The 12758-nt window shown below is 41.6% G+C and overlaps 1 protein-coding gene across 2 annotated transcripts in view; it reads right to left on the reverse strand.

The window, feature by feature from the left end:
* LOC310876764 (mRNA-capping enzyme-like) overlaps positions 1–12758 on the reverse strand; it is a 98798-nt gene that overhangs the window by 57734 nt on the left and 28306 nt on the right. For both annotated transcript variants that reach the window (XM_083790409.1, XM_083790410.1), the window contains one exon: positions 6809–6880. In XM_083790409.1, coding sequence (XP_083646535.1) covers positions 6809–6880 — 72 coding nt within the window. The remainder of the gene's footprint in view (positions 1–6808; positions 6881–12758) is intronic.

The following is a 12758-nucleotide window of genomic DNA, read 5'->3' on the forward strand; positions in this document are numbered from 1 at the left end:
TCCTAGAACAACTGTTATCATGTCCCACACAATCTGCACCATCTGTCATCAGTGTCATCAGGACTGAACAAAATGTAAGTGTGAGTGATTGACAGCATGTACAGTCCATGCCTGTTCAGTAGGGAATGCACATGTACCGTAATCATGGGTGCTACACTCACTCTGGTAAATCTGCCTTTATGATGTGAAGGTGAATTTTATGAATCCCCATGGACACATTTTGAATCTGTTGAAGAAGCCAACTTGTTTGCAGAAAGCAATAAGCATCCGATCTGTCAAGCTACAATTCTGTGAATTATAGAACAGCTCTTAAGGGAACACCTTACAGTAGAATAAAAAAAGTGTGTCTATATATATACGCATGCATGAAATGTTAAAATAGAGGGAAGCTGTGGGAACAGAAATGAAGCCTTCTTTATGAGAGAAGACAAAAAGTCGTAAAAAAAGAGACCCAAACTAGAAAAAGTGCCCTTCCGGGCACAGGTCTCCACCAGGTTATCCACAGATCCGTGCAGTTAGAGGTAAAAACACTTTTCGGCCAGTTATAGCGCCACCTTGAGGCTGAGTTGAAATTGTTCATGTGGCATTTCGTCCTCGGCCTAGTGGGAATGTGGGTGCACAATTTCACGGAAATCACGCGATGTGTTCATGATTTGCAGCATTTTGTTTGAAACTGAGCACTCCTGTGAACTTTGGAAGCCAATCTTAACCAATCAGGATGGAGTCTGATAAATCTGAAAGACCCGTTTCGTTGAATGGCTCTAGAGAGACTGTGTACCAATTTGCGTGATGTTTGGACAAAATCTGTAGGTGTACTGTGCAAAAACTTGTTTTGCACAAAGCGGCCTCCTGGTGGCGCTATAACAGGCCGTTCTGGAAAGTTTGGGGCAGAGGTTCATGGTTGGCATCCAGGGAGTGTGTGTGCAAAATTTGGCATTGACCGGGTTAACGGTGGCCGAGATTAGCTGGTCACGGACACACGGACGGACGGACGGACGGACGGACACACAAACGGACGGACGGAGTGCAAAACATACTCTCCCCACATGCCTTCGGCCTGGTGGAGACAAAAAAGATGGATCTTGTTTGAAAGCTTTCTCTGAGCTAATTTGAAATCAAAGACATATAGGCAGTGCAGAAGGACCAGTGAGAAGCAGCATTGTGCGCAAGCTCCCATCTGGGTTGTTTAATGCTAGGGACAAGAAAAATGTGTGCATTATTTATTGATTATTTTTTTAACGTTTTTAAGAAGTTTTCAAATATTTCAAAAATAGCAGATCGACAAGCTCAACGCATCATGGGAAACCCCATAAAAGACCCATGGGGAGCCAGTTACAAACATTCACACAGAACAGTCTTGGGTGTATGACTGTAGGGCATTGATTCACGTTTTCACAAAATAATTATGCAGGAGTGTCCGTGACAGAGATAACATAACAATTCTTACAGCTAGCGGAATTCCCCTTTTAAGGAGAATGTATGCAATGTATGAATGTGGGTGTGGGCTGTGGGGTGGGTCGTAGCTGAGTGGGTAGACAGGCCATCTAGGAATCCAAAGGTCACTGGTTCACTGTCGGTTGGGTCCACCCAGTCTATGTATTGTATGTCCATGAGAAAAGCACTTAACCCTTAACTTCATGTGCTGCTGTATTAATGTCAGCCACTGCTCCTAATAGTTAGGATGAGTTAAATGCAGAGGATAAATCCATGTATACTATCTGCAAATGCACATGTAACGTAGCAAACCCCAATAACAACCAAAGGGGAAGTATTATATATTGCTACAATGCAAGAAAACATTAAATAAACTCTACCAACATTTTGTCATGACAAGTCTTCATCAGGGAATAGATCCATTATGACCTTTTTGAAAATCGAAGTCACCCCCTCTTCTAGGAAAACCACTTTCTCTATGCCCAATTGCCCATGTAACTCAATAAAGTGTGCTGAAACAGTAAGTGCTTTTCTTTTCCATCTTATGGAGCTGAGAAGTTCTGCTTTAGTACCTTAAGGAGACATTTAGTTTTGCCCACATAGTACTTGCCACATGGACACGAGATAATGTAAATAACACATTTTATGGTGCAAGAAATAGGCAGCCGTTTCAAATTGGTACATTAATTAAAAGGACCAAATTAGTCATTCCCTGCGTGTGTGTGTGTGTGTGTGTGTGTGTGTGTGTGCATGCGTGCGTGCGTGTAGTATATAGCAACATCATATTTTTAATCATTTAGGCACACCGGAAATACTTGGTCATGAATAAAAGGAACTTCTTTATTGCTTTCCTGAGCACACTTGAAGAGGTCAGTTCTAGATTTCTCATTTATTCTCTCAACAGCTAGTTCTTTGCAGACACATATTTAAAATGTCTCTCATTAGTAGTAATTACATACATATTGTTAGTAAAAATATATCCGGGTCAACACTGGCTGTTGGTCAGACTACTTTTAGGGGATGATTATGACAACAGTGGGTTCAGTCAGTGAGTCAGTTTACAATATAAATCTGCGGATGATCCAGGCGTCAGATTCTGTCAATCAATCAAAGTTCTGTCAATTTTACGTATGTGTTAAGAAGTTGAATTAATAAATCAAAAAAGACTGTTACAGCCAAGTCAGGCAGATTATATCATACCTCTTATAGACTATAATAGGGAGAAAAGGTATTTCGTTTTAGTTTTTAGTTTTAACTCAAAGGAATTATCCTACACTGCACAGTTTTTTTTTTGCTCGCAGTAAAGTGGACCATTGTCACTATTTCTTAGAAAGTGGTCATTGGAAGGATTGCCCTGTGCTGCAGAGTAAGATAAAGATAAATAAAACAAGGTCTATCTCCACTAGCTCAGTAGTGTGTGCCCCGCCTGGCCTGGGCCCCACAGTTGATGCCATTGAGGTGATTCTTATAGAACTGTAAGGCCTCTGCAGGAGCAGCAGGCTGCAAGGTGCCTGATAAACCCATTCATTGCCAATGGTTTCATTTCATTAACCACATGAGCCAGCCAACAATGTATGATATAAAAGTAGGGGTGTAACGATATGCGGTACGATATGCATCACGTTAAATGGTTGACGATACTATACATGGACGATATTGGTTCATTATGGCGATACGATTCAATGATTTGAAATCGATACAGTAACTATTTAGCAAATACATTAAATATGTTTTTAAGGGAATGATTTATTAGTATGGATATAAATAAGTCAACAGTGATGGCAAATAAATGTGGATGTGCCGATGAGACATTTTGGCTGAAATCGATATAAAATATAATGAATTGCTGTTATGGTCGAAAACCGATATTAGCAATGTCGATATTATCTCATTCTGTATTGAAAAATTATAATAATTCTGTCCATTCTGAAAAATACATGTAACAGGGTGTCTGCACTGCAGGCTTAGGCAAGTCAGATTTAACACCTATATATATATTTAATACCTATATATTTAATATTGTGAGCTTGTAGATCTGTTCAAACTATTACTTTAGGCTTGTTTATCTGCAAAGACAGACCGATGAATTAATCGGTCTGATTGATTAATCGAACCGATGCGGATTCATCTACTAGAATAAACTAAACTAAACTAGAATAGAATGGGCCGATACAGATGTGTTTGCAGATTAATCTCCCATCATCGTACCGTATGGTACCGTACAGTACGGTACAGTACAGTATGGTGCAGTATAGTACAGTACACAACTGGCCACCTGGATGGCATGGCGCTAGAGCGAGACCACCCGAAGGCCGGTCGAGTTCTACTTCATGGAATTGGAAGTAGTTATGGTATATAAGTGATGTAGGCCACCCTAAATAACAGTGGATTGTGCCTACCTGCATTTTTAATTCATCATTTTAATGCCAATAGAAAAATCTGTGATATACACAATATATCTGATTTTAACGGGGCAATCATATAGTATTAGACACCCAGTCCTGATGGTGGCGGTAACTTCACCATTATGGCGATTTTGAGCGAATTGACCGAATCTGGTGTCGTCGTTTCCGGTTAAACAGGTATCAACATCCGCTATCTTTCTGCAATGTGTTACACACCGATACACTTTGGAGACAGTAGACACATCTATTAGTAAATGTTTTGGTGTTAGCAGTGAAAACAAACTGAGGTGTCTGAACTGCTGTCATCGCTGTGACGATGTGACGATGTGTCTATGGAAACCCAGAGTGTACGTTTGCAGAACAAACAAACTTTAGACGCCACCTCGCTCAACTTCTCAGGTGGAGGGGAATAAAGAGCATGTAAGGTGTGACAAAGCAGCCCACGTTCTGTGCCTCAGCAGACAGGGCAGGAGATGTCAAGAGGCAATTTACTCCCACCCACCACCTCTGCAGTGGGTGTAAAGAGCTCTTATATACTCATCTCATCCTCTGCTCGCTTTGTTTAATGTCACGTCTAATGAAATATCAAAGAAAGATAACAAGGTCAAGGAAAAGATGTTGATCTCAGGTTCTGAACTCAAAATTGACACATTTCATCTCATTATAATGGCTTTCAATATTATAATACGTCTTGTGATGGTATATGAATAGTTGTGGGAACATCACGACAGCTTGTCAATTCCTCCACAGTGGGAGAGCTGACATTGACATGTACTCAGAGCTGACACGAAACAGCATTGCTGCAGGAAGACAAAAATCCTCGTCTAATTCCACAGCCAACCACTGAAATAGAACAACCCACCTCCAAGTCTTCAGGGTTGACAGTCCAGGTCAACCAATTTCATGTTTCAAGAGGCACACGCTGTGCTGCAAGAGCACCCCGCAATGCATGTCTTGAGAATTAATTGAGCCTTTTTTTTCAATCTACAAGCTGCACTTTGACATAACCTCTTCCAATGTTCAGCAAAAAGCAAGTGAAAAGCCTTGTTCTCCTAATCTGGACGAAGCTATCATGCACACGAAGCCATCCTGGCCTGAGAGAGGACACAATCCCTGCCGCCACACTCCACTCGCATCGCTAACTCGGGTGTCTGCTGGCCTGTCTGACTTCCCAAACAAGTTTATGTGTTTAGTGGTGGCCTGGTGGGTGGTGTGTTCCCCCTCCTGCTGGGTTTCCATCCTGGGGTGGCGCCTACTCCGTGCCGAGGCGAGGAGCAGGGCACGGACCACATAATGGAGAAGGCCAATAATGGCCACTCTGGGATCAATACAACACAGCTTTATTGATGGCGTTGAGGGGTGCCCCCATGGAGACTCTAACCTCTGCTCTGCCTCACAAAGACGTTCCCCTTCGCCACTAGGGCATTGATTGAGCCACTTGCTCGTGTGATCGATCCTCTGATCAATGGAGGGGAGGTTACAGACAAAGATAGCGTCGCTTTTCAGGCAGAAACCTTCTATGTGCATATTCCATTCATTTTATGTTTTTTTAATTATGCCCTTTGTTGCCGTGTAATGAGACAGATGCCGTGTCACAAAATAGCTGCAAGCTCAGGAACAGCTGTTTTTAGTTTGTAGATCAGTTCTTTTTTGAAAAAAGAATAGCGACCTGCCAGGTTCCCACCTATTTGGGGTTAAGACACTCTGTAGGTTTGATAAACATTTACCAAATGAAAATTATTAAGAAGAGCTTGAGACAAAATAATTCCAATGACTGAAATGTAACAGTTTTGGACATACAGGGTTTCCACTTGACAGCCCCCCCCCCCCCCCCCCCCACACACACACACACACACACTTTATTTTTTTCATCTGTGCAGGCTCATTCATCTTTGGACCGACCTGCCGTTATATATAGCATTTAGATAAGCTTAGCCATTACCAGCCAGTGGATTGTTGTCCTCGGGCAAAAGAAATCACATAAGGGTGAAAAATGAATGTGACAACACATCACATGCATAATTAAGCCTGCACATTTTATACAGTTGCTCTGTGGCAATTATGGCTGTCACAACTAATGAGCCGAAAACAGTGAGGCATCGTTGTTTTAGGCTGCAGTGACACCAATGAGCGTCACCGCTTTTGACAATGTCAGAAGCTCCAACATCCATTACAATCCTACTCTAGCAAATTAACGATGAACTAAACAGAAATACTTTTAAGTGGTAAGAGTTAACTTAAAAGTTGAATGTGGGGACTAAATATTGAGTGTAATAGACAGGTTCAGCAAGCGGCTGTGTGCTTTGTCTGGCTAAGTCATGGTTTACTGATCGCTTCATTGTGAAAAACAATGAGGCATTTTTGTTTTCGGCTGCAGTGACAAGTGTGACACCAATGATTGCAAATGAAGGATGAACAAAACAAAAACTAAATACAGACAGATATAATAAATCATATTTAAGTGGTGAAGGTTACCTCCAAAGTTTATCAACACATATTGAGTGAGTTTGAGTATAATAGACACCGGCTCAGTGGCTTTGTGGTTAAGAGTGTGCGGCGTGCGCCCTGAGAGACTGGGAAGTCGGGGCTCTGGAAAAAAAGTTGCACCCTCACTCAACATCTAGGCCAGCACAGCACTGACACCTCTGCTAACAGGTAGGAGTCTGGACAGATTAGCCTGCTCTTGTCCTCAAGGACGCACGCACGTGTGTGTGTGTGTGTGTGTGTGAGCGTGCGTGTCAAAATCAATAAAAGCCAATGCACCACACAAGACGCCTTGCTCTGATTAACTCCACTACTGACTGCAGACATTCTAACTGCATTTGAAAGAATTTGACACGCCTCTCATTTCCTCTCAGCTGAACCCCAGGCAGAAGCGACTGCTAATGAGGCTTGGACAGTGCTACGACCTGCAAAAGTGAGGAGTCGGGACTCGAGGAGTGACAGGTGAACAGACAAGGGCTACTCACGTTGAATTTTATGATGTCATAGATCAGGTAGCGGGGGACAGGCTGGCCGTTCACCTTGTCTATGATCATTTCCTATGGAAACACGGGGGAGAAAACAACCAGATGTGAATTACAGATGTGGCGTACTGTATGTGCACAATGCAACAGTTGTTTTAACCACATGAATCTTGGCATCTTCATTTTGTGCATGTCATAGTAGGAGAAAGCTTGGTGACAATAGGCAAACATTCAATGAAAATAACACATCTACAAGCTCACAATGCGGCAATGCAATGTGTTTTGATCTTGTAGATGTTTGTAGATGAAAATGTTTGGTGTCGAGTGAAAAAGGGAGGAGACCAAGTATAGACTCCTTGGGGTCTTAAAGTCGACAAAGTAAATAGAGCATAAGCTGATTGTATACACCCTGATTCAGAAGAACCAGTCATTGTCTCCACCAGGCCGAAGGCATGGGGAGAGAGTATGTTTTGCATTCCGTCCGTCCGTGAACAGCTAATCTCCGGCACCATTAACCCGGTCGATGCCAAATTTTGGATGCCAACGATGAACCTCTGCCCAAAATTTTCCAGAACGGCCTGTTATAGCACCACCAGGAGGTCGACTTTGGAAAAACACATTTTTTTATATTACTCTGCTGTGGAATCACAATCATGGTGTGCTGAAACCCTCCTTCCCTGGCACCCTCCCCAGCCTGCCCACCCCACAAGTGGTTACGTCACGTGTGATGGAAACTGGCAGTGGGTCGGCACTCGGCAGGGGATGATTAAGTCTCATAGGGTTGTGTCTTCGGAGAGGGAGGAAGCCTGCGGCACCGAGGATAGGGGGAGGAGTGAGTGTGTATGAGGGGGAGGGGGTTGCTAGGGAAGGAGTAGAGACGCAGAAATAGAACTATACATGCATAATGCATTATTCAAAACTGTCGAGTTCAGATGCAGGTACACATCTAATCTGCGGGAGTCCCATGATTGGTTTTCACATAACTATTGTGCAACCATGCTGTGTGTGGGTGGGTGCGCATAGTCTTGTAATAAGAAAATATGGTAGGGTATCACACTGTCATCGACAGGAGTCTTCACTTCAGCTGTGTAACCTGTCGCAAACCTTTAGAGGAGGAATGAATGACACTTTTATAGCTCTCTACCTTACTTCCTTGTCTTGTATTAAATATTTAAGGCACTCAATGTGATCAACTGCGATGTGTCTGACAAAAGTGGAGCAAGCAAAGACTTTCAGAGATTCAATGCTAGCTGTGGGTAGGTGATCACTTTTGCGTGAGTGCTTTTAGTTGCACAATGAAGCCGCTGGGCATTAGAGAGAGCTTGCATAATACTACTCAGCCAAAACGAAAAGGAAAAAAGCATCCTGTGGACAGGAATACCTAAACTTCCAAACAAGGGGGACGTTTTTAATACTAACGGAAGCAACATATTAACCACCGAATCCTGGTGTTGCTATTTTGGATTTTCAGAAAATGGCGAAGATCTACTGTAAACAATGCATATATTATTATGAGAGTATGAAGATCAGCTATTTTCACTATTTGTCATACAATAAAGTATATAGGGCTTAAGTGGTTAATGGTAAACTCAATCAACACAAAGAGAATACCGAATCATACAGAGAATCACCGTAGATACCGATTATCTAGTTGTCGTGAAGCCACAGTATACAAACAAAGATGAGGATGTTTCTGTGGGGATGGAGATGAAAGAGATCAGCAAGCCCAGCTCGCCCTCTGCGATGCTCACAGTAAACAGCCAAGCAAAGGCTCTCTCTGTGAACACACAGGGCCAGAAGCATCAACAGACAACAACCAACCGTGATTCAAAACAGCCCTTGCGGCAGCACAAGCGCGCATCTGCACGGCTCCTTCAAAGGCACACTAATGTGCCATTATGTGGAATGCCTGAGCGAGGAAAACAACATTTCACCATATCAGCAATCATTTACATAAAGCCAGTCTCGAAAGACAAGAGTGGAAGACAAGAAGAAAAATGAGCTTGATAATGACGACAGATAACACACCTCTCATCACATCTCCGGCACAACACTAGGAAAACTGTACATGAACCAGGACCAGACATCTCAAATCAAATCAAGGCCAGAGGACATAAACACAAGCCATAATGGCACCAATTTCCTTTTGCGTTCCTTGTTAGGAGTGTGATAACAACGCATGTCTTGTGCACCTGCTGCTGTGGAGAACTGGGACATGGTGACCTACACCACACGGCTGTCAATAAAAGCCCAGTCCCATTACTGGAGTGTGAGGAGGATAACTCTCACACTACTCAAGTCACGCCTCCCAGAGAGCCTCAGTGCTAGGGCTGTCGCCATCGTGACATTTTACTTGATGAGTGTCATTCAAATAATTTGCGATTAATGACTTAATTGTGCTTATTTTTTATATAATATTTTTATTCAGAGTGCCATACAGTCATGAAAAACATGCTTTACATTTCAGTTTACAATATGCACCTCTTTTTTTGCTGCCAAACAGACCTACAGGCCTACAGTGATATGAGATTATTAAAAAAAATCATACAAAATAATCAAACAATATAGTCTATAACTGATATTGATGAATAATTATACATCAAAAAGGAGGAAGAGAAAAAAAAAAGAGACAAAAGAGAAAGAAGGGGGAGAGGAAGAGGGAAAGGACTCAACGCATCACAGTTCAAGTACAAGTTCAGATTTGCTACCAAACTACACCGGTATGGGTATAGTTGCAAAGTAATCCATGTGGGGCTGCCAGACATTCCAAAAGTCCTGTTGCCTATTCTTAAAGGTTGTATGACATTCATTTTCATTTATTTTTCTTTTTCTTTTAGGTTTTATGACCTCAATTACACCCTAAAAACCTGAACTTTGAACATTCAGTGGATTTTCTGTGGTCTGAAGTTTTCTTTGGGGTTTGGAGCTACTTTTGAGCTACAATGAAAACAGGCAATACAGTGAAACAGTGACATCTGCTGGCAAATCCCATTGACATAATGGATTTGCAGTAAGTGATGTCACTTACTGCCGGCAAATCAGAGCACCTGTTTGAGCCAGAAAACCCCAGATCACAGAAAATGTACTGAATGTTAAAAGTTCATGTTTTTTGGGTGCAATTGAGATTAGAAAACCTAAAAAATAAGAACAATTCCAAAACCTTTTTTTTAATGTCAACAATCCCTTTAATATTATAATGAATTTTGTCTAGGAGTGTAACTGGATAGTTCATTTAGAAACTGTAGGAGGGGTAGAGGACTTCCAATGTAAGGCAATACATTTCTTTGCTGCTAGAAAAGCTAGGTCAATGTATTTCTTTTGGTGTCTGTCCCAGTGTCCCAACCGTCCTCCCCACCAGTGCCAAAAAGGCATAGGCGAGAGGAAAGGGGGACAGAAATCCCCAAGCAAGATGAAACAGCATCTACAATTAAATGCCAAAATGATGACACAGCACTGCATGACCAAAACATATGGATGAAGGTCCCCCTCTGGTTTTTACACCTCCAGCAGAGAAAAGACAACTCACTGTTCATCTTATGGAGCTTCTCTGGCATGTAATAAACCCTATGTATAATTTTTGAATTGGGATAACTTGTGACGAAGGTTATAGGAGCAAGTATGTATTTTATCACATATATAGGACCAATCTGGACTTATCTGGACAAGTGAGAGGTCCTGTTCCCATTTCTTAATATTTCCGGTGTTAACTGGCAAAGATTCTAAAAGGACCTTGTAAAATCCAAAGATCGATCTGCAAGACTACACAGATGTCCTTAGAAGTGAGTCGACTTTGGATAGTTTAGGTTCGGCAAGGGGCTGTTGCTTAGACTGCTTAGACTGCCTAACTTGAAAGAAACGAAATAAATGAGTAGAAGAGTACAGATCTTGTATTTCTCTAAAAGAGAGGAAAATGCCATTTTTAAACAGGTGATTTATTTCTTTAATGCCTGCGTCATGCCAGGGTTTGAAGGTATTGTCATTAAAGGTTGTTGAGAGGGAAGGATTGTACCATATTGGAGTAAATGGGGATAGTAAACTCCTTATATTTCACAAATGTGATTATATCTTCGCATATTTTCCAGCTATTTAATACAACAGGATTGCCAGTAATGCGTTTGACTGCTACCGACTCAAAATAAGGAATGTATTTAATTTCATAAGGTGATAGATACGTCATAAGACTCAATCCTTGTCCATGCACTTAGTATTTGAAAACCATTGTTTAATTTGATTTAATTGACATGCCCAGTAATAAAGCTTAAGATTGGGTAAATTTAGACCGCCAGCACAGTATGGTAAGTAAAGAACCTCAGTGTATCCCGATTCTTGGTGACTTGTTATACCAAGTAAATTATACTTTATATTTTATTTAAAAAATGGGGTTGAAATAGGTATTGGGAGGTTTTTAAATAGATGGAGAAACTTGGGCAATATAGCCAATTGATGAGATTTACTCTACCCAAGAGAGATATTGGTCTCTTTAGGTCATATGAAACTTTCTCAGTCAATTAATTGTGTTTTTGACATTGAATATTGGAACAGAATGTGTCTTTTAGGCTTTGTAATCAAAAACTGCACAGGAGATGGGGGCACGGTGGCAGTCGGTAGTGCTGTCGCCTCACAGCTAGAAGGTCCTGGGTTCGACTCCCACTGGGGACGCTGTGGGCGTGCTCTCTCCTCCGCGTCATCAGTGCCCATACCCTTTAGGTGGGGTTGGCACTCGAAATGATCTTCATATATGGAGACGGCCATATATGGAGCGTGTCAGGCGTGATGGACTTATGACCATATATGGTGGCGTGACGTGTCACGCCTCGTGACACGAGGTGTGATGGACTGACGGCCATATATGGTGGCGTGACGGAGCGACGGACAAGTTTTGCAGGTTCATAGTAATCTGTGACCTATGGTCGCAATAATAATACCTGGGATTTATATACCGTTTTTCTAAGTAATCAGAGACGCTTTACATGCATGTGTGGAGGCCAGGGGACGGGAGAGAAAAATAAAAAAGGCATAAGAATTAAAGAAAAAAAGCACAAGCTGAAACAAAGTCAACTCGGAAAGGCGATAACAATCTTACTAAAATCTGTAAATTCACAACCCCTCACATCGCAGCGCATTGTAAGCTTGCTATTTGTTAATTTGAGAAAAAGGGAAAACAAATCAACAGATTAATTCATACGGATGGAATGGAATTATGCAAATATATATTATTGTGATTAACTAAGATAACTACGATTAGGCAATTATTGTGATAGGCCTACTCAGTGCCAAGCTCAAAACTGCACTGCAGAGTGGAATGTTTTATTTATTTTGTTATGAGCATTGTTATGTGTTTATGCTGATGTGTATTTGCATTGTATTGTTTTTGTCTACCCCGAGCACACAGACTGACAGAAGATAAATTCCAATGTTTTATTGAAATGGAAATACATTATTAATCTTGAATTGTGGTGGGGAAAACCGAGGCAAGATAGAAGCATCTGATTCTGGAAAAACTTGTTATTGTGTTTCCCAGTCTGTTCCATGGTAAGGACCATGGTAAGGTTTAAACAAATAGTTAAAATAGCTGACAAGCTATTGTAATTTAGATTTTTTTTTAGAAAAAGGTCTTTAAAACATTTTTACAATAATGACAAACAGGGAATACCAAGTCGAAAGTGGTTAAACTGGCACAACAATCTCATGAATTCTCTCAATATTATGTATTGTATTCTAGAACACAGGCATGCACTTGTCCTGTCAGTTCTCTATTCAACAGGCTCTACTGCCTGGCTCGGGTACATCCCAGAGGTTTGGCATGAAAGGGGGCGACAGACAATATCTGTCAGTCACCAGTGTGGTGGAACAGCAGGCCAGTGTTGGTAAAAGAGGGGCGTCAAAGTTCAGTAAAGCTAGGTCTGAGCATGTGGGACTTTTAGACAGGTCACACAGAAGGCAGCATGTCGCA

Source organism: Protomyctophum parallelum, assembly GCF_964188405.1.
Source record: "Protomyctophum parallelum genome assembly, chromosome: 19".
NCBI lineage: Eukaryota > Metazoa > Chordata > Actinopteri > Myctophiformes > Myctophidae > Protomyctophum > Protomyctophum parallelum.